The 22,407-nt window shown below is 40.7% G+C and overlaps 1 protein-coding gene and 1 long non-coding RNA gene across 6 annotated transcripts in view; one reads left to right on the top strand and one right to left on the bottom strand.

Moving 5' to 3' along the window:
• The window catches only part of LOC124136479 (small conductance calcium-activated potassium channel protein-like), a 444,627-nt gene that overhangs the window by 356,501 nt on the left and 65,719 nt on the right, over positions 1 to 22,407 (top strand). For 2 of the 5 annotated variants that reach the window (XM_046502399.2, XM_046502398.2), the window contains one exon: positions 1,611 to 1,682. The exons of the other annotated variants lie outside the window; for them this stretch is intronic. In XM_046502399.2, the coding sequence (XP_046358355.1) occupies positions 1,611 to 1,682 (72 nt within the window). The remainder of the gene's footprint in view (positions 1 to 1,610; positions 1,683 to 22,407) is intronic. 5 annotated transcript variants of the gene reach the window in all.
• LOC124136480 lies at positions 15,819 to 19,191 on the bottom strand. The gene is made up of 3 exons (XR_006861380.2): positions 18,515 to 19,191; positions 17,075 to 17,131; positions 15,819 to 15,972 (listed from the first exon to the last, which is right to left on the bottom strand). It is a non-coding gene; the product is annotated as an uncharacterized LOC124136480 (long non-coding RNA).

Below are 22,407 nucleotides of genomic sequence, written 5' to 3'. Positions count from 1 at the left end.
GAACGCCAACTGTTCACAAATGCTTCCAACTCGGGGGCTGGGAGCTCATATAACGATACTTGGACTGTGGAAGGGCACCTTCACATCAACTGACTTGAGATGCGATTGATGTGGGAGACTACTGGTTTATTCATCAAGGTTGACTTAGCTGGAGGTATTCCAATGGAAAACGTCAGACTTGTTCACAACATGTGAGCCTGGTGTTGCATCTCCAAGCTCTTCAAGTGGGTTGTCCATGGGTTGGATGAGGTTCTTAGCATACGACTTTGCCCCCTTTTTTCTCTTTCAGATTGAATAATTCGGAAGGACACAAGGACCAAGGACACAGATTACATGAACTGGATCAGGAGATCTTTCCTGCTGGAAAAAGTAAAAACTTGTCAGTTGTTCTGCCCACTGTCTTGGGGCTTGCATTCGAACCTTGTTACAAATAACCAAGAAAACAGCATTCTTATTGGCCATTACATCAGTGGTTGTACTTTCTGCCTGCTGGCAGCAGACTTGGAAGGAAGGTTAACCTTTTGTACCATAATGTCTACTACATGTGGGACAGGGCCATAGGTTGACTGCAAGCGATAACACTCTGAAGTCACAGAAATGATGTCAAGGTCACTGGAAGTGACATCATCAGAAGTAGAAGGGATGTCATAAGTATCACATTCTGGAAGGTCACATGGGGCGAAGGCTCTCATTTAATGAGGTCACAATTGGGGAAATTGGATGCAGATGTAACTGTAATTCTAAAGAAGTTTTGTATTATTCCAAAAATGGGTCTTTTGAGGTGTTGAGGGAAAATTTGTGCACCTAATATTAGTCAAAACAACTAGAATGCTTGTTTGGAACAATTAGGAACACCCAAAATACTGCATTTAAGGAAAAGACACAATTTTGAAGGAAACCATGGTGTTTTGTTTAGTTTCCTTTTTAAACTCGGTAGACTGTTAGTTATCCATGGTATATCTAGATGTCAGAACCCACGGATCCCTCAGGTTTATTCTGTGCACTGATGTAATAGAGGTTTTGTATTCATAGGACTTATCAAACAATACTCATATTTTTTTTAAAATTCAAAGAAAACTACCTCTATTACATCGGGAGAAATCCCTTCCACCCACTTCACCAGTAATCTGCATCTAGGTTGCTGATGTTGGAGTGAAGTCTGAACATTAGCCGAAGTTTAGTAAGGTAGATACTATTAGTATCTCAACGGGTTATTGCCAGTTGACAGTGAAGAGGACTTCTAGCTGTTATGACAGCATACATACAGGATTTATGGCACTGATTTAATAGAGGTAGTATTCTTTGAATTATTAACAGTGATAACTGTTGTTTGATTTTCCTGCACAACCCATACCACTGATCTATTTGAATTGCAAAAGGTATTCTAAATTGGTGAATGGAAAGGACACACGGTGGTGATAGCAGCACTTCATTAGCAACTGCAGACAATCAAATTATGAGCTGTCCAAACATCGTGAAACTCCCTGTGTTCTCTCTAAAATCTAGTAGCATTGTTATATTGGAAGTTTAACTTGCTTCAGAATGAGGTTGATCAAAAAATGCACTGAGTCTGCATTTGACCATCGTCTTCCTTTCCTTTCCCGTTATAGCACGTAGGGATGGCAGGTTTGGATTCAGGTCCTGGCGTCTATATCTCGATTCCACATGTTGAATATAAACAGGTTTGCTTTTCTACCACTTGAAATCTTTTGTAGTTACTTTGCACGGATCACATAGTGTTACATGTAGCATGGATATGATGAAGCCTTTATTGCTATCATAAAATAACAGCAGTGTTTACCCTTGGAAATGTGTTTCATAACTTTTATTATGTGATAGAATAAGTGCTATCCCTTGTATGTTGTGTTTTACTGCCTATTTATATGTGACATAGTTTTTATAGAAGTTCATAATAAATTGATCTATCTGATCCTCATGAGGCAGCCCCTGTGAGCTCATATTAGAGCTCACTGCTGACACAATTGTTGTTTTTAACCACATGCTTGTGACAAATGTAAGAATCTTCTTGTCGTGATATGCCTCCTATATACCAGTCAGTGTGATCTCTTAAAATCTAGATGCTTAATTCAATCTAAAATACCTGTTTTTTGTGTACTTAGGCAAAGTCACTGAAGTGCGCATTAATGACTTTGCATGCCTTGTGTACTGATGTCACTGATCCATGAGCATTTTACTGATTTATGGTTGTTAAATAAAGGCAATTACCGTGAATATACATAACTATTTATGTCTTGCTTATTATGAGTTTACACTTCTTTGATAACAAAAGGGCATGACATGTTTAAAAACCGGTCTGAAATGCTGTATTTGAATTCCAACACTGAGTTATGTAATTTGACCCCAAGAAAAGCCGCCTAAACAAGAGGTCACCCTGACTGATGTAAATGACATTGAAAGTCAAAAGTCACTTGATTTGTGTATATGACAATATAAGCATTTATGATTGGCAGTCGATGATACATGATTCATTGGGTGGGGTCTTGAAAGCATAAACTTTTAGAAGACCTCCATATGAGGTCAATTGCATGAGAGGTCACATTATGGACTATGGTGAGGCAATTTCAGACATTTCATGATAAATCCAAGTGATTTCTAATCAGTTAAAATAAACTCTTGAATATATAACTCAACACCGGTCATTTTGTCAAAGGTTAAACTTCACCTAGAAAGGCATTCATGCATGTTATGACATGTAAATAGTTTTGTTCAAGAAATATTGTCAGTATTGTCTGTGTAATGCTCTTGAAATCGTCAACAAGTCAGTTAAGGTAGCACTCTCTACTATTGTTCATTCTTTTGCATTGTACATGAGCACAACGCACCCAGCATGCAATTCAGCTTCTGTTAGCTTAAAAGACCAAACAAATATAACCAATTTAACCAAAAACTATATCCCTCTCTACCTTAGAAGGAAATCTACTCAGACATAATATTATGAACAGGTGATGATGTGTCTCTCAATTGGATCCAAGTGGAACCACTTGGTGGGTTTCAAGTTTATAAATAACGATTGTCTGTCGATACAGAATTATTATGAGTCACTGGCAAACAACAAGAATGTCTTTGACACATCACATGACAGTCTCTCTTGTTGGTATAGACTTTGTATAGTGACAAGAACTGAATGATCAAAGTGAGGCACATGGGTCCTAGTACTTGTCATATAGGACACCAGAAGTAGGACTGGAAACAGGAACTAATTTATATATTGAGTCACACTACCATGATGGAACTTGTCAAAATGACAAATGTTCAGTATCTAACAAAGCATTTTCAGGCGGGCCCAATGGCCCGAAAAGGTCTTCGCATTCTTTCAACCATGTTTATTTTGCCATTGACTTGTCCTAGCACATGTTTTTGGGGCAGGATAGGCTCACCTTTTAGCAAACATCTATATCATCACTCTTTCATATTGATTCATAAACACATGCTTATGATGTAGTCAGAATTGTACAACAGCCTGTACTTTTAGCAGAGATTTCTTATAATTATGAATAGTTTTTTATCGCTTTTATTTATTGACTGAAGACAATGAGTAGGATTGTAAAAGAACTGCAGCAGGTTATTTGAACCTTTTCTTTTCACATTCCATACTAAATTTCGAAAACACATGTAATAGTATTCTGCAAGATCAACGTAAGTATGACATTCAAGGAAATGATTTAAACACTTTTATAGTATGAATCACAATTACAAATATGTTTTCTGCCAAAGTTTCCTTCAATAAATCTGCTGTAAGATTACTTCATGCATGCCTGATTCTTGTTTATAAAAAGATACTTGCTTTTTGTTCATGTCAGGTAAAAACTAGTCCTTGTTTTGTTTCTTATTGAACTCCCAGTTGCAGCTAATCTGCATGCTCAGCAACCATGTGTTGTACCACTGTTAACAAATAGACACATTCTAGCCAGACGATAATGGAAAGAAACTGTTTCACTCTGGATAGGCATGGACATGCCTGGAGGAGTCCTATCAAATGTTGTGCGAAAATCAACGTAAGGTAACATGGCAGATTTGGAGGTGGGTCTATAGGATTGGATGACTATAATTCAAAGCCTTCGTTACTTGCCCATGAAGAGATCACCTGTTTAATAAAACATACAGCTGTATTACACATTGTGTAATACCAAAATGTGTGCTTATGTACTCTCGGAACACGTTTCACGAACAAATATTGAAAGGTCTCAACATCCCTTGGCTTATTCAACGACATTGCGTGTGGAGATGATAGATTACTGAGAGGAGCTTATGCACTCTCAATGACCCAAGCAACCTTGTAGCTAGGCTGATGTCACATGGCATTGTTTAGCCGATGGATCTTGCAACAAAATTCATCAAATTATGTCATTGGGTATTGTGACATGATTGTAAACTTTGAGGTGCAAGGCCCCGTTCCACAAGGCAATCATATTGTAGCGCAACGATTGTAGTGCAAGTTAAAGTATGTGAGTTGCGATAACCTTAGCGCTACGATAACTTTGTGGAACAAATGCCTGAGTTCTAAAGGTGGACCAATTTATGAAACTCGTGAATAGTTGTGGTATCTGACTCGCTTTCACTCGTCAGATACCAGATCTATTCACTCGTTTCATAAAATTGGTATTACACGGGAGCTCATTTAGTTTTCTATATCTATTACATAACTGCTATATTCCTTGATTTTATCTGCCATCACACTATAACTAAAACTTAAGATTTTCAACTGAAGTTCTCTTCCCTGTCATTTATCCACAATTAGTTGTGCCATCTTGTTTACCCAGAATCCCTGCACAGAAAACATCGGTTCTTTCCTTTGTGAGCTAAAGAGTTTCTAGCACCTATTTGGTTAAGATTTCAGTCTAGAAGCTACATATTCTTTAGTTATTCGCCATGCAGTAGTTCTCAATTATCGACATGACTATTCACCTAAGTTGAGAGGTAGACGTATTGTGAGGCTGGGCTGGGGTCCCTGTCTTCCTTTTTCTGTACGTAAAAATTATGGTCAGTTCATGGTAGTGGGGGGACCTGCATTCAGACTGTTGGAGATGAAGGGAACTAGCATGTTCAAAGGCTAAAAGATGTGAGCAGTGGTAATCTTTGTCACGGTCAAACTTCACCAAGATGGCAGAGGCCTGGTGAAAAGCACATAAGGAAGTAGCAAAGAAAACAGTTGATGCTCTATGTTCCTTTGCCCAGCACCTCTCTACCAATAAATGCCTCTTCTTGTTCTTGATTTTAAGCAGTCTTCAAGTTCTGTGTGGACGGTCAACAGTAGCCAGGAGTCTACATGAATCACTGTATGGACACCGTGTGTAAAAGGAAATGGCCTACAGAGTCTGTTACAATTGGGAACTCAGGACATGCACATTGGCTTATGTCCCCAGCCAGCCGGCGAATCCTTAATCTCCATTCTACCATGAACTTGGAATTTACTCGATTCTGATTGGTCAATCAGAGGCTATTAAATCACAATAAACCCCCTCTGATTGAAACAGCTGGTTTGACGGACACATCACCGCGGAAACTAATATTCATGGAATAGTACCAAACTGGACGGTAAAAGAAAGTATAGGTCGAGTTCCATGATCGATAAAAAAATAACAAGAAGAGGTTTTGTTGTGAATTATAATATAATCTAGGGAGGGGTAACAAATGATTGATCAACCACAATTTGAATGAAATTGTGCAATCACAGGTAATGTAAGCTCAAGGTAAACAATGGTGGGGTAAGAAATTTCATTTTCAAAAGTTGTCTGAAATGTCACCAAAGATTTGTCAGTCACACTACAAGTTCATTGTTGACACAGTTGCCTTCAATAGCGTGTATGACCTCCAGCTGCCTCAATGCATGCTGTGATACACAGCCTCATCGATGACATCGGTCTTCTGATGACATGGACTTGAATCTGTTGCCACCTGTCTCTCAGGGCCTGCTGCAATTCTTGTCTGTTAACGGGAGGCTGATGGCGTGCTCCAATCTGTCGGTCAAGATGGTCCCACAGATGTTCAATAGGATTCATATCAGGTGAATTTGCAGGCCAGGGCAAAACGTCAAAGTTCTGCTGGTTAAGAAAGTTTCGAGTCAATCTTGCAGTATGGGGCCTGGCATTGTCGTGTTGAAACAATGTCCCCTGCTGTTGGTTTTGTAAGAACGGAAGCACAACTGGCTGCAACACTTGGTCTTTGTACTGCACAGCGTTCAGGTTTCCCTGTATAATCACCAAATCAGTCTTCTGATCTCCACAAATACCGCCCCACACCATGACACCTCCCCCGTCAAAATGATGGATCTATTGAATACACACAGGAGCCAAACGTTCCCCTCTGCGTCGATAAACTCCTTCTGGGCCATCATTTCGAAACAAGTTAAACCAACTTTCATCAGTAAACAGCACTCGACGCCAATTTCTCACTTGCCAGCATCGAACCTGCCTCGCCCATGGCAATCTCAGGCGATGTTGAGCAGTCAGAAGCATGCCTCGGAAAGGACGATACGCTCGGATGCCAGCAGCACGAAGTCGTCGTAGTACTGTACGTTGGCTAATGGGATGTCGCAACACTGTTGCTGCAATCGCCGTCGCTGTCACCGTTACGAATCTGTTGCAGGTGAATGAGCCGTATCTGACCGTCTTCCAGTGGTGTTGTCACTCGGGGTCATCCGGTTCTAGGCCTGTCCTGTGTCCTCCCTGTCTGCCTGTACCGCTGAATCAGCCTGGCTACTGTCAATGGTGTACAACCAAACCTCCTGCAATTTCGACCTGTGTTGCCCCCATTTCGGCCATACCGATGGCTCTCTGTCTTTGCTCCTGTGACAGTCGTGGCATTTTGTGTGCTTTTATCACGTGTGGTTGTACCCTGCAGACGAACGCATTTATACAGCTCACATGCACATGCAATTTATGCCATAGGCGGGAAACCTGTTTCACCATTTTTTTTGTCATGCACGAGCGCCGTCAAAGTTGGCATGTTGGGGTGAGGTGTTTTTTGGTACCTGTTCCTGGGCAGTCATATTCCTAATACCCACTTTCCACTTGTTATCGCTGTTTTTAGGAAAATAACAAATTGCCAACCTATACTTTCCGTTGCCGCTTAGTATATTTTCAGTCATTGTCAGGCATATTTAGATAATTATTTTTACAATTACAAAATGCACAGATATAGTTACTACAATATTCAAAGCATGTGTGGCAATACATTTCATGCAGAAAACACGATAGAAATCTACAAGGGGAATGCTTTTACGTTTTGAAGACAACAGAGAGCTTGGAATTTTGGCGCTTTTCTCTATACAACTGTGACGTCATATCTATGTGTCACAATGAGCGATATGATGTCATAATGGTGACGTGCGATGTAGAGCGAAAGCCTTGCAAAGCTTGCTTTGTTTTCTTTAGAGATGCCCACCTCATGTTAGCTTACTAAGTTGCCGTGCTTATATGCTTTCCATGCCTGTCATATGTTCGAGTGAAGTATTACGGTGCTTGAGTATATACAGCGCCATATTTTGTTCGGTGATTCAGTAATTCAGATCGATAACCCACTCAGAACACTGGACTCAACCCATGGCACTTCACTCAGTATATTTGCGAAGACCAAGGAGTTTCGTGTTTTATTTAGTCATGGTAGAATGGAGATACATACTGTGTTTTCAATGTAGAGCTAGGTTACCTGCGCATTCAGTTCCAAATTCAATTTAGATTGGTTAAATCTATGGGTAACCTACATGGAAAACACAGTATGTTTATCTCCTAATTACATCATAGCCAGAATATACCAAAGGGATAAGGCAGGATCTGCTTCTAGTAACTCAGTGTGTAGTTGACAGCAATCCAATACTGTCTTATGAGTTCTTGTATATCACCGGATCCAAACCCTTTCAAGAGGTAATTACTCTAGAATCTCTCTTAGAAGACATAAAATCAGGTATATAGAGGTAATCACGCGAGTGTGTTTGGCTATGGTAAATATCCTGCATTAGGAATAAACATTGTATTTAGCGAGCCTTGGCGGGCTAAATACATAGTGTTTGTTCCTAATACAGGATATTTACCATCCCTAAACACACAAGCATGATAACCTCTTTATCATATCATGTCATTCTTCAATTCTGTGCTTGAAAATCGCTTCCCCTCTCTCACAAACATTACCTAAACATTGCGAGTTTTCCTGGAATGCACGCATTAATATTTATTACGTCACAGGGTAAGTGATGTGTCAGTTGGACAGTGACAGTAGCCAATATAGTTCAAACTGAAATCTGTTTCTTATACAGTGGCGAAGCAACATATACGCAAAACAACAATTGTTTTGTCAAAGGGAAGCTACTCTAACCCTAGTCTATGAGACGTCACGGCCACGTTCAGACGTTGTTGACAGTCGGCCTGTTCTGTCATAATGTTAAGAAGTTCAGTCAGATGTACATACAGCGCCAAAACGAAACAAGGTAACAATTCCTACATATTTCACCTAAATCCAACTATTTTTATTTGTGGAAAAGGTTTCAAGCTGCAGAGGTCTACAAGCACAGATATGGCTACTGATCCCGCTTGGCTAGGCCTAGTGCCCTCGCAAAATTGTTTCGAAATTTATATGTCCTGCATTCTTTGCGAGATACTTTCTAGGCGGTGAGATGGAGGCTGGGAAAATTGGGGTAAAACAGGCTTACCCTGGGCTGACGCAGGAGATCTTTGCAAAATGGAAGAGTAAGTGGTTTATCCATCAGGAGTGACAGTAGTCTGGGATACCATGTCCTGCTTGGACAAGTTGGAGCGATGAGGATGACTGTACAATCTGTCACTTCCAACTTCTGTATGACCTTGTCTGGGAGACACCATGGAGGGAACGCGTGGGCAAACATTCCTGTCCAATCCATGGATAGTGCATCTATCTAGAGAGCTCTCGGAGCTAGGACCGGGCTGACGTAAACCGGAAGTTGATGGTTGAGACAGGTCGCAAAGAGGTCCAGATGCTGGGTGTCCCAAATGGAGGTTATTCACGTAAAAATGTCTGGATAAAGAGGCCATTCTGGGGTACGATCCTCCCTCTCTGATATGTTCAGTTTGCCTGGAATATGTCTCGCTTCCATCCGGCAGCTGAGTCGGCCAAGGCAAATAGTTTCCATCATCAGTGAATGGGACTTGGTCCTGCCTTGCTTCTGCATGTAGGCCACCACTGTCATGTTGTCTGTGGCAATCAGAACGGATAATTTTGATGAGACGATCTTTCCAAGTCTGGAAAGCATAATAGATTGCTTTCATCTCTCTGCAGTTTATGTGTAGAGCTGTTTCCCTCTCAGTCCACAAACCCTGAACTTTGAGGTTGTTCATGTGAGCTCCCCAACCTGAATCCAACATGTCTTTGAACAGGTGGCGTTCGTGACCTGGTAGGGTGAGAGGAATCCACGTCATTACATGATCTCATTGAGTACACCAGATTAGAGATGGAGAGGTATGAGTACCAGTTTATCCAGGGTCTGAGATCATTGGGAGTTGATCCAATTCTGTAGCGGGCGTAATTGTTATTGTCCTCTGTGAGTCAAATCTTGTAGAGAGGACACAGTTCCTATGAGAGACATCCACCATCTGATGGATCTGGTAGGTTGGTTTCAGACTTGATCATGGCAATGGACTTGTTGAACCGGTCCTCCGGGGTGCAAAGATATCCTGTACAGAAATCTGGCCCCAATGTAGACTATGTGTTGTACCGGATAAATCTCTGACTTGGTCGGATGGATAAGGAACCCAAGATAAGACATGAGTTGGGTGAGGAATGTCACGTCCTGGCGAAGCTGGGTGTGTTCCTGATTGGCTGCCAGGAAATTGTCTAGGTATCCATGAAGTCGTACCATCTTTAAATGGACTTAGTTGATGACTGGCACCGTTATTCTGGTGAATAACCAAGGGGCTATTGATATGCCGAACAGTAAAACCCGGAACTCATACCGGCGGTTGTTTACTGAGGAGGTACTTTCATGATGGACACATAGAGATATTCATCCTGGAGGTCAAGGCTCATGACTCAATCTCCTGTTCTGAGTGATGAATGTAGTTTCCTGACTGGTTCCATCAGAAATCTTGGAGGCGGAACCAAGTACTTCTTGTTGAGAGTTTTGAGGTCTATAATCATCTCCGTGGAGTTCTTTTTCAGTTCTAAAAACGCTGGGGAGTAGAACCCCTGAGTTTCGGTGGTATCCCGCAATCTCTGAATGACCCGTTTGGTGAGAAGAGTCTTGATGGCAAGGTCGGCTGCGTCCAATTTGGCACCCCTCAGGTGAAACCTGCGTCCCACCGGGCGGGATACAAGTCGAGGGCGCTTGTGAAAATGTAGCTTGTACCAGTGATGGATAACGTTTAAAATCCAGTGGTTGGTCATAATTTTCCGCATATGACAAAAGACACCCTCCAACTGGTCTCTGAGAAGGCATTATGTTGAATAGCGGAAGTTGTGTATCGTAATCCGTAGACAAAACCAGTTCGATAGGATCTGCGACGATTGGATTGGAGAGAAACAAGTCATCTTCTATCCCCGCGACCTCTGGACTTGAAACCTCTACAGCCAGATCCTCAGCATTTGGAGTCTGAGTTCCGAAATGAGTCTGATAATGGCTTGTCATAACGCCGGGATGCCTGGTAGGATTCTTTTCATTATGGGATATACTTCTTTGGAGGTGGTTCATGGAAAGAGGAATCCCTGGGTGGTTCTCGTGCTCGTTTAGGCGGGTTGACTGCCAGGTTGATGGTAGGTACTTGAAATCTCTCTGTCGTGTCCTGTCTGACCTTGTCTAGGACAGTGGCCAGCTTGTTGATAAAAACCGTCGATGATGTGACTGGCTGTGACATGACCATCTTCTTGGCATGTTTGGAGACAGCCCTTGATCTGACATGGGACAGGAGCTGTTGATGTTGAAGCCATAGGCGCTAGGAGGCAGTCCAGACCTGCGTTGATAGCATATCCTCCTGCATGCCGACAATCGCATCTGGCAGACTGTAGATGAGTCCCACTTGGTCCGTTTGAATGGGCATCAGAATCTCTGGTGGGACATCATCAAAAGACGTTGGTAGAGGTGGCATCGCGTGTTGGATCCAGGCGATTAACCAATTGAGATACATGCCAATATCCATGGAGTACTTGTTAGCTGTAGTTAAATCCATAAATGATTTGTATATCTTGAATGGCAAATACGACATCGATGTAAAATGACCTCTTCAAATCTGGACTGACAACCCAAGTAGGTGTAACCAATAGCTTAATTTGATGTAATTTATTGATACCCACTTGGGTGTCCCACTTCTTTTGCATAAGATCTCTGATGTAACATCTGATCACAGGTTTATAGTCACTGTATGGAATATGGTGTCACAGATTTGTTGAGTGCTGCTTTAGCAGCAGCAGCAGCAGCCATTGTGTTGCCTTTTATGCCCACATGACTGGGCAACCAACAAAAGATGATGTTGCATTGGCCAGTTGAAAGATCCTTATAAAGTTCTAAAATGTTTTAAATAATTGGATGATTAGAAGAGACTTTTTTCAGTGCCTGAATACAAGATAAAGAATCAGAAAAGATTATAAATTGTTTATATGCATTGACCTCAGCAGTGAATATAGAGCTATTGTCTGGTATTCTAGAGGATAAATGTTTTGATCCAATGACAGTGGCAGATACTACTTTGCCACCGTCCTTGGATCCATCAGTAAAGATTGAATGGTGAGTGTCGTATTTATTGACCAAATTGATGCCCATAAAATAAAATTCATTTATGAAGTAATAACATAAGAACATATTTCAAGTTACAAGCGATTTATTAACGCACGCCCATTTTATTTATTTTGATTAATTCACAACTTTGTTACATAAATCCATTCATCATTCAGAATCATACATAAATACATACATCATTCAGAATCGTACCTTAATACATAAATCATTAAAATAATCATACATAAAATCACAAAAGTATTTTCCAGGCTTATTTACAGTTTGCTGTCATTTGAACAGAGCAAAATCACAGATCTGCCTCAGTGAAGCCATCAAATTTCGAGTCGGATTCTTCCGCACAGAGAATGACCCAGGCTGTCGAATCTGTTTTGTCGTCGTAATAATCATTCAATTCATCCCCGAAATTATCAGGGATGTCGGCAACTTTGTCTATTGAGTCAGATCTCCGCATTAACAAGATCCTTGTACAAACAATCGTCCTCTGATCCGTGCATAGCATTGGAAATCCCACACTTTAGGAAACTTTGTTTTACCATGTCCACTGGTATTTCCGTCCATGCAGTCTTGACCCATTCCACGACAACTGGTAATGGTGCCTTTCTTTGTTTATTTGTTTTTGTGTATGTGTGGTCACCATTCACCATCCACGTATTCCACGCACTCCTTGCGTTGGCCTTGTAGGGTTTGTTCAGGCAGATGTCAAGTGGCTGCACAACAGGGAGGTGCATCCACCGGGGATCACAACCTTCTGTATTTTGCTGTCAACCAACTTCTTCTTCACTGCTTCACACAAATGTGCACGGAACATGTCCCACACAAGAAGGGACTTTCAGCCTCTGTCAGCACCGGGTCTCTTCATCCACACATTCTCTAGCCACTTGAGTACTAGAGACTCGTCCATCCAGCCTTTTTCTTGTACTGTGACGTACACGCCTCTGGTGAACTTGTCTTTAGGCATCGTTTTCAGCTTGAAAATCAGCATTGGGGTCAGCTTGGTCCCATCGGCCATGCAGGTTAACACCACGGTAAAGTGTTGCTTTTCCGCTCCACATGTAGGAATTGACACAGTTGAAGTTCGCTTGGTGTCCATGGTCCTTGATCCAGACATGTCTAAGTTCAGAGGAGTTTCGCCCATATTGCCGATCTGGCTGAAATCGTAATCTACTTTCTTCCGGATTACAAACTGATGAAAAAACTCCACTTTAGTTTCAACATCAGCAGGAAGTTTCTGGGCAATGTGGGTTTTCTGTCTCAGTGCGACGTTGTGTCACCTCAAGAACCGCGAACACCAGTTCCTGATGCCTTGAATGACTTCATGACTTCCATATCCTTCCTCATCCGAGTAATATGGAGAGCTCGCTGTCGTATCATCATGCGTGTAACAATGCATGCTGACTGTTGCAAGTCACTGATCCACTGAAAAAGAATATTTTCCAGTGGCTTGAATGGAGTCTCTGATCCCTGGCCTTCTTCGTCTTTGGCAGCTCCTCCAGTGACGGCTTCGCTTTCCTCCAATTCCTAACCATCAATTCATTTTCTGAAAACTCGCATGCAGCAGCACAGTTATTTGCACTTTCAGCAAAGGCAACCACCTTGAGCTTGAAATCGGTGTCGTAAGTGAATCATTTTCTCTTTGCATTCATGATTCTGTAAGTCTGGCTTCATCTATTTCAAGAGAAAGATGATTTGTGTCGAACAAAATGCCTAAAAATAACATTCTTGAAGATGGTTGACAAGGCTTCCCTGAGCCCACAATCCTTCCCTGAGCCCACAATCCTTCAAAACCTGTCCAAGCTTGGAAGAGCTGTTCCATGCCTCTTCCAGGGTGTCTGCTCTCCCGAAGTCATCCAGACATTTAACTGCAATCACCCCTTCACTCTGCAAAATATGTTTCACAGCATTAGTCACTCTAAGGCAAATAAAGGCAGCAGATTGTAACCCCACGGTCAACACCCAGTCAAAGTATATATGATCCTACCATAGAAAATGAAGCCATTTAATGTCACCCGATGCATCTGATGGTAAGCTCTCTTTAAATCATGAGGAGACATGATCTACCTTTGCTTTTTACCAATTCAACCAGATCATCGACCGATGGATACCGAAGACGGCAAGTTTGGCCTTGGTAGTAGTCCTTAGGGATACCACTGTTCACACAAGAACCCTCGGGGGTAACTTAAATCCAGAATGACCTGTCTTTTCGTAGAGTCTCTTTTTGGGACAACGTTGAGAGGAGAAAGAGCGATAGTGGAATTGTCTGCAAAGGGTCCACAACAGCACCTTCCCCGATTTCCCTGTTGTATGAACTGTGTTGCACCTGTATTGTTTGGCGATTTGCTTATGTGAGTGATGTTACCATTAAACGTTATAGGCCAGCCAAACTCCAGATATTTGACCATGTCTTGGTAAGGAAAATCTTTTAACTGTAGAGCAAGATGATGAATATTCAGATTTGAAAAAACTTTGGTAGTTGTAATTCCACTACTAACTACACTGGGATGCTGGGCTATGGAGATGGCTGTGATGGAGACCGATAGACACAAGCTACCCCACCCTATTTCCTCTACTTGCCAGGGTAGGGGTGCTACATTATCTAGTCACAACGTCTTATCTTTTCCCCCAGGTGTTTTGGGCTAATGCGGACATATTGTAGAGCATTCGGGGTGTTTATTTTGGCTTCTACCCATTTGGTAACAAGTAGCACATATGTGCTGTAAGAGTCTACGTTGGCCTCTGATGGTAGCAGTGTGAGGGGCATGCAGAGGACATTTATTTTGTTGATAGAGTGAGCAGTACCAAGCTACATTAGTGTTAGTTGGTGGATCAGGCCTGCATCAGTTTCTGACCCTATGCTGCTTCCTAATAACAAATCCAGCCAACAGCAGAGTTTCTAAAATGCTCAACTCATCAGACCACAATTTTTTACCCCATTCTATCTTGCGGAGCCATGCCATGTAAAAATCAAGAGTGATGGGCCATTCGTACACATCTCTGTAATAAAGTATTTTTTGTAACAAGTCCAAACGTCCGCTCTTCTCAGTAGGAGTTATAGAATTGTTCTTGATAATTTCTATTTCTCCCACCACAATCCCGCCACAAACAGTCTAAGTCCTTAAACCTAATCACGCGAGCAGCATACTCGAGCTGTAGGACAGTATTAGGCCATATCTGAGGCACTATGACTGACTTAGCAGATCTGGCATTAATACCTGACCGCCTACCTCTAGAAACACTCCTGTGTCTGGTCTCCAAAGCACTGCCGTCAGAGTCACTGTCTGAAAGCTCAAGTCCCATGGACTTCATCTGTGTGGTAACCTTTGAGTCCAAGTCCTCCATATCCCTAAGTTGGTCATGGTCGACATGTTGAATTTCTGTGTCTGGGTTTGACCTCTCTAGTGGGAACTGTTTCCCTTGGGGCCATGGCCCAGATAGCAGTCAGACGTTGGGCCAACGTTGGGACAACGATGTTCAGCCAACGTTGGCCCAACGTTGGGCCGCCGGTCAAAATGACGTTGGGCCAACGTTGATAGCCAACATTGGCCCAACGTTGATGGCCAACGTTGGATTACGTCGGATTACGTCTGTTTTATTCCTCACTATACCTCCCAGGCAGCCTGAAATGTTTGTACCAAGGTAGTTAAGACATCAGGTAACAAGCAATACATTCTGCAAGTTAGATTCACTCTGAACTCATTCCATGAAAGAACATGCCAATTAAATGCGCTCTCTTCTGGCAGGGTACCTCGGCATACATAGTTTGAAATAGGGCCAAGAAAAAATTCAAAATGTTTTAAATTACACGTGCAATTTGGTGCTATAATATTTACTTTCCAAAACCATTTTCAAGACTATGTGCAAATTGTTCACAAATGTTTCAACACTATTAAAAGATAAATGATTTTCCCACAAGTTTGCAAATTAAAAACCATCAGACAATAAGCCTGCCACAAATTGAAACGTTTAATTTTTCTTGGCCTTACCCCATACATTCAGCATTAGGGCAACGCTGAGACAAGCAAAATAGTCCATGCATCGGATGTCCTATGATCAATATACTTGATCTATTAAAAAATATGATAACAGCAACAAAAAGACAATAGAATTCTGGTTTCGGTGACCTTTATTTATTTGTTACATGACAAATCAGAACTTGGGCTGAGTGGTTGAGTAGACCTTTTCAATCCTCAGATGTCAGAAGAACTTTGCACAGGGATGATCTTCAACTGTATCCACAGTCTCTCCGTGTGCCTTGGTAACTGAATAAAACAATGACACAATTATAATAATGATAAGGCAAGGGACATTTTTTACATACAAAATGGTTGCCTTCCCCTAAATAATAATTTGATGTATGAAAAAAAGTTTCAGCAGTGCTACCTCCACCCATCCAAGTCATAAAACTGTTAAAAACTGCTAAAACTGGGAAGGTAGCATAGACAGTAATACCATGATGCTCTTGAATCATAGATAGGCAGAAAAGCTATTAACACTAAATGAACAAGAGTAACGACTCATTCATTTTTCAAAGTTTAAAACATAGAAAAAGCATAATTATCAAAATCAAACTTTGCACTGCACATCAAGTTATAGGTCTCACAAATGTTGAAGAAAATAATTCTAAGTTCAAAACATGAAACAAATCATATTTTTTTCTGAAAATACACATATCAAAATCAACATTTTCACTGTACCTCTTTTATTAGTATAGAAAGTGTTTCTTAAATTTGGAAAGAATCCATGCAGCAGTTCTCAAGTTATAGGTCGCACAATGTTGAATTAAAAAACAAACATTTTAAGTTCAAAACATGTACAAAAATTAAATTGATTAATAAAATACACATATCAAAATCAACCTTTGCTGTGCATCCCATTTTTTAATATAAAAGTGTTTGTTAAATTTGGACAGAATCCATGTTCTCTAGTAGATCTCAAGTTATAGGTAGCACAATTGTTGAAATAAAAAATATTTTAAGTTCAAATCATAACAAAAGCTATATTTTCTTAGAAAATACACTAATCAAAACCAAACTTCGCACTGCACCTCTCCTGTGGGTGTAGAAACTGTACCCATAATTGGAAAAGAATCCATGAAGTAGTGTTCAAGTGATAGGTCGCACAAAGGTTGAAATAAAAAGAAATATTTGAAGTTAAAAACATTTAAAGAATCTTATTTTTTCAGAAAATATACATATCAAAATCAAACTTTGCACTGCACTCACACAAAAAAATGTCTTTGGAAGGAAGGACGGACAGATACACTTGATCACCCGCCCTTTTAGATTGGGGGTGTAATTAAATAAGAATCATCTAAATTTTTATTATTGAAGATGTTTGAATATATTATTGCATCATGTATACCTTTCTGGCTGTGATGTGATGTAAACAAATATGCTTCCACAATACTGTAAACTCCACCTGAAAGAAAAATAGAAACCTCAAAGTATCACATTCTCAAATAAATCAGTAGAGATAAATCTGATTTACTAACAGTATGATGTGAGTGGTGTTATTTTTGGCAAATAGTTTTATCACCCAATAGAAATCAACTGTAATTATTCAAAAGCAATAACTTTACGTTTCTGCTGTACCTCACAAACTTGTGATCAAGTAAAAAATAATGCAAAATAGCATGCATATGTTGGCAAAGTTTCTAAAATCTGATGTGAAAAATAAACAAATAAATGAAAAATATATATTGCCAAATAAAGAGTTCCAATGTTGGAAGCATGAATGTTGAATAAGATTATGAATTGACCTTCCAATAAGTAATAGAAGTGTTAACACTGGTATTAAATTAAAATCGTGATTTTAGATTCTATTTTATTTTAAAAATATAAATATGAATATTTTCCATATAAATATGCCATGATATCTAAGTTCTAACATTTACAAAGATAGTAACGTTGGAAAAATTAACAAAATGCGATATTGGAGACAACACCAGATGAAGCTGAAACAGCTCTGTAAATATTTATTGAAATATATTATTCTCAATCGGAAATGATTTCATGACTATTTCGTACCCAATCTAATCCAATACGTTCCCTTCGTTCTAACCATTACTCCCCCGCGGTATGCACAAATAAAAAGGGATTATGCCATTATCAATCCCTTTCAAATAACAACAAACACAATCCCACGGCCACTGATTTGTGATCGAAAACTGAACTCGCAATGTTGCCGACAACAGGGAAAAGCTCCGTACACTGATCAGTAGGAGTCTGCATGGTATTATTTTATCATGTACACGGAATGCTTTGAGTTTTGGAAGCCTCGTTCTGAATTGTTCAGTTTAGTTGATCTTTTTGACCGTAAAATTGCACAAGCGAGAACGAAATTGACCTTTTCAGTTGAGTTTGCTTGTTATTTTTAAACTTCCACGAGAATAGAAACAACCAGTATTCATTTACAAATACCACAGTCAGTGTTTGTTTAGGTAGTCATGTGGTCGCTCGCTGTCCGGTGACCACCAACTGTTAGAAACAGCTGAGATCGACACTCGATCTGAACTTACGCGACACGGTGCACATTTCTTTGCACTAACTTGTCCTCACGATAACGACAAACTTTATGATACGGACAAGCGCGACTTTTTGGGGGGTATACTAGTAATAGTAAGCTATATATTTGCAAGCAATCAGAGTGACATATATTCCTATTTGGCTTCGGGTCATGAAGTTTGTGGTGTTTTCAATTTCTGGAAAATAATTACTCGTGTTGATATTTCTGAATGAACAATGGTTGTTTTATTCTCGGGTACTGTTTGTACATCATATTAGATATTGATTAAACACTTACCTCTATATATTCGAGGAAAACGGTATTCCGATGATCGAGCCTGTGCTTGTGTCTCGTCGTCTGCTCGTTGAGATGCGCAAAAAACGCAGCGCCCTCTCTGTGAAGTTGTCAATTACGAGTAGCGCCCCTTGGAAATAATTTCCGAAATGCGACCTTACGTTGTAACAACGTTGGGCCAACGTATAAAATCCGACCGCGACACTGCCAACCATTGCCGACGTTGGGCCAACGTCTGAATGCTATCTGGGGGGTCACTTGCTGGTTTCTCGATTTTTGAACCTTCCATTGAAGAATGTAGCTCCTTTATTTCAGCTTGGAGACGGGATCTAGTCAGGCACTTCTCCTCAGCGAGTAGACATTCCTTTTCCCTCTCCAGCTCTGACCTTTCAAGTCAGAGAGTTCATAATTTATCTTCGACAAACTTCAGGAAAACCAAGTTAATTCTTCTCAATGGGTTGTTCCCATTTCGCCCACACTCTTAAAACAACAATTTATGGTCTGGTGACTGTTATTTCATGCATGATATAAATGGAACTTCCCTCAGTGTTTTTCTTTCCTATTTTTATTCATAGCAACTGATAATACAATACAATACAATGATCAAAAAAGAAATCTGAGTTTATTGAAGCTTCAATAAGTGACCTGCTGCGTCCAGGAACTGAATAGGCAATCTTCCACTTTCAAGTTGCTGTTTCAGTCAGTTGAGACGCTGGTCAAGATCTCTGTAAGCTCGTGAGCATGGCCGGGTTGTTGTATCATGGTCAATCTGAAGGCAATTGATCTTGTTGGTGGATTCAATCTTCTTGATAGCTGTTATGAATTCATAAATGTTCGGATGGTGCTTTCTCACAAGTTTTTTCAGACCATTATGGAAGCCTTCCAGGTGATTGTTTGTTCTGGGACCAATGTTGTTGTGTTGATTCCAGAGACATGGTGGAAATCTTGCATCAAAGTCAACCCAGGTGCTGGTGATGTAGTCTGGTACATCTGGTGCCATAGACTGGGACAAGCAAAGAGAGTTCCATCCATATACAAAGTCTCAGCTTCAGCAATAATGTCCAACATCTCAGTAGTGGTGAACAGGAGAAGTCTGTCATCTATGCCGTCTTCCACCATCAGGAACTGCCCGCCATCTGCTGTCTCAGTCCATTTGTCCGCCAGGTCAACCTCAGCAAGTGTCTTTGGGATGGAAGGAAGAACCTTGGAGCACTGACGGTCAAGTCCGGACTTAACACTGTTGAAAGATGATGTAGTTGCTGCAGCTCCATCTTCCATAGACTGTATCTCATCATTGTAGATCTGCTGGACTGGGTCTATCTGCTCTCGTACTCGTCGGAGGCGGCTGATAAATTTGGCCTGATCTTCATTCTCTACTGGCGGATGAGAGTGGGGTGTAAGGGATGAGATGTGATCTCCAATGGTGCTGCATCTTCCTTTGCATCCCTGGATCACACTCTTCCAGTGTGTAGCTAGCTGACGTAAAACTTGTCTTCCTCCCTTCAGTGACGTGACAAACTCTGCTCGCTGAAGATTAGCCATTTTCAATGACTTTCTAGCCTTTTGACTTTCCTATTTTATACATCAGTATGAGATCATCATATCCCAATTTTAAACAAAGTAATTAGTTTTAACTTTGATCTTTTAATTAAAACTATGTACACAATCCCTTTCACTCATGTGCAACAAAAGGATTAATATTTGTTTATAATCACAAACTGTTGTAAGTATTTCACTGCTACTTTTGATCTTCATAGCCTTAATCCTTAAGCCAGTTGCTTATATAAACACTGATTATAAAGTGACTCCCTTTAAAGACAATGATATATTTATCTTTTTACTCATACATTGTGAAACTGACCTTCCTTAATTCCACTAAGTCAAGTCCATTCTCTCAATAGGGGTGCATTTTCTATTCCCTATTCGCCTACATTTTCTGTAGGCAAAATGGGATGTAGGCAAAATGGGACTCAACCCTTCTCAATACGCTCTCTGATATTTTCAAAAACAGAACATCAAGACCTCAATTGGAATTATAGTCAAACTCGTCCGAGAATATGTGTGATAGTCAAGGGGGGTGTCCCAAAATGGTGCTCTCTCACGCCTGTCAAACGATGTTGTCAACAAAATTATTTGGAGTGAAAAGTGCGGACTGCACATGCACTGTGTTAGTGCTTACAGGGAACAGGAACACAATTTATGGATAACAACTAACTTCTTTAATACTGTAAAGGCGACGTTTCGGTATAGATCCTTATACTGTTGTCAAGCAAGACTGAATGAGGACTTACTTACTTACTTACTTACTTACTTTGGAGATTTAACGTGCGCTTTCGATTTGGTAGGTTATTGTGTTTTTAGATGCGTTTTATTAGTTCCGTTTTTATTAAGAATACGCCTAAGGCCTTGAAGTTTTCTAGTTTATTTTGTGGGTTTAGTATTGCTTCTAGAGTGAGAGCCTTGTTTAGATTGAGGGTTGTTTGTAATGCGGTTCGATGTGTTAGGTAGTGTGTGCAGTGGATGAGTGCGTGTTCTGGGGTTTCTGGTTGTTTGCTGTGTGGGCAGTTACCTGTAGTGTGTTTTTTTTTTTTTTTAGGTGGTTATTTAGGTTGGTGTGTCCTGTTTGGAGTTTAGTGATTACTCTGTCGATTTTTTTTGATGGATGGAGAATTTTTGGTTTGGTTAGTCCTGAATGAGGAACATTGTACAGAATATATATAGTAGGTGGAGGATTAACAGTAGAGGATTAACGTTAACAACAATTACATACATGAGTGGGATAACTTGAGTAAGTAATGATAACAGAAGGATATTACTGTCACAAGATGATGGACAGAGAACACATAGGTGGAAGCCAATGGGACATGCAGCCAATTAAACAGGACAAGTTTGTATAGGTGTAGTGATTATTGCTTAATGAGTTCATAGTAGGCGGATGGGATGAAATAGCCTTGATCTCTGTTGATTGATGGCTTGTGGCGGCGAATGTGGACTGCTTCTGTTTGTTTTCTTTTAGTGAAATCATGGAGGTTGTTTGAGAGGATTTGGACGTTGTCCCAGTTGATGTTGTGATTGGGGCCTTTGGCTGATATGGTCCGAGATGGCTGATTTACTGTTGGATTTAATGGTGGACGTTTTGTGCTCTTTGATGATGGTGTTGATGGGGCGGGATGTTTCACCTACATAATATTGTCCACAGTTGCAGTCAATTTTATAAACTACACATTGAGGCTCTTGGGGTTTGGTTGTGTTCCTGCCGTTGGCTCTTAGTAGGGTATTGAGGGAGGTGGAACTTGTGAAGTTGGTGTCAATATTGGCTTGCTGTTTGGGGAGGCGGCTGATAATGTGGGAGACTTTTCCTCCTAATTGAAGGGTGATGTGGAAGGGTGCTGATTCTGGTTTAAGGGTCGCAGATCTGGGCATGGGATGGAGTACAGAGGAGATGACTTTGACAACGAGATTGGGTGGATAATTGTTTAGTTGGGTGAAGACTTGGTGGAGGTGTTCGATCTCAGGTTTGGGGTCATCAGAAGAAAGATTGATGGCTCTTTGGTGAGGATGGAGATGATCCCAGTCTTAGTTCTAAGGGGATGGTTGGAGTTGAAGTGGATGGGCTTCCGGTAGACACTTGTTTCGATTCTGTTTGTTGGGGTTCTGGAGATGAAGACATCTAGGAAGTGTACAGTCTGTTTGATTCCATCTGAGACCGATGAATTGCTCACTAAGTCAAAATCTAATAATTGCAACAAAACCAAAATGTGCACAGCGACATGAATTGGACAGGCCAACTCTGATGATTTGTCTCATAATTTTGGACACCCGAATAAAAACATTGTTTAACAAACGTTCATCATATTGTTGACATATTTCGCCATCCCATACCAGGGACGACCAGT

The sequence above is a fragment of the Haliotis rufescens genome, unplaced genomic scaffold (assembly GCF_023055435.1).
Source record: "Haliotis rufescens isolate VD_foot unplaced genomic scaffold, xgHalRufe1.0.p SCAF_1, whole genome shotgun sequence".
NCBI lineage: Eukaryota > Metazoa > Mollusca > Gastropoda > Lepetellida > Haliotidae > Haliotis > Haliotis rufescens.
This window is presented reverse-complemented; position numbering and strand designations above follow the sequence as displayed.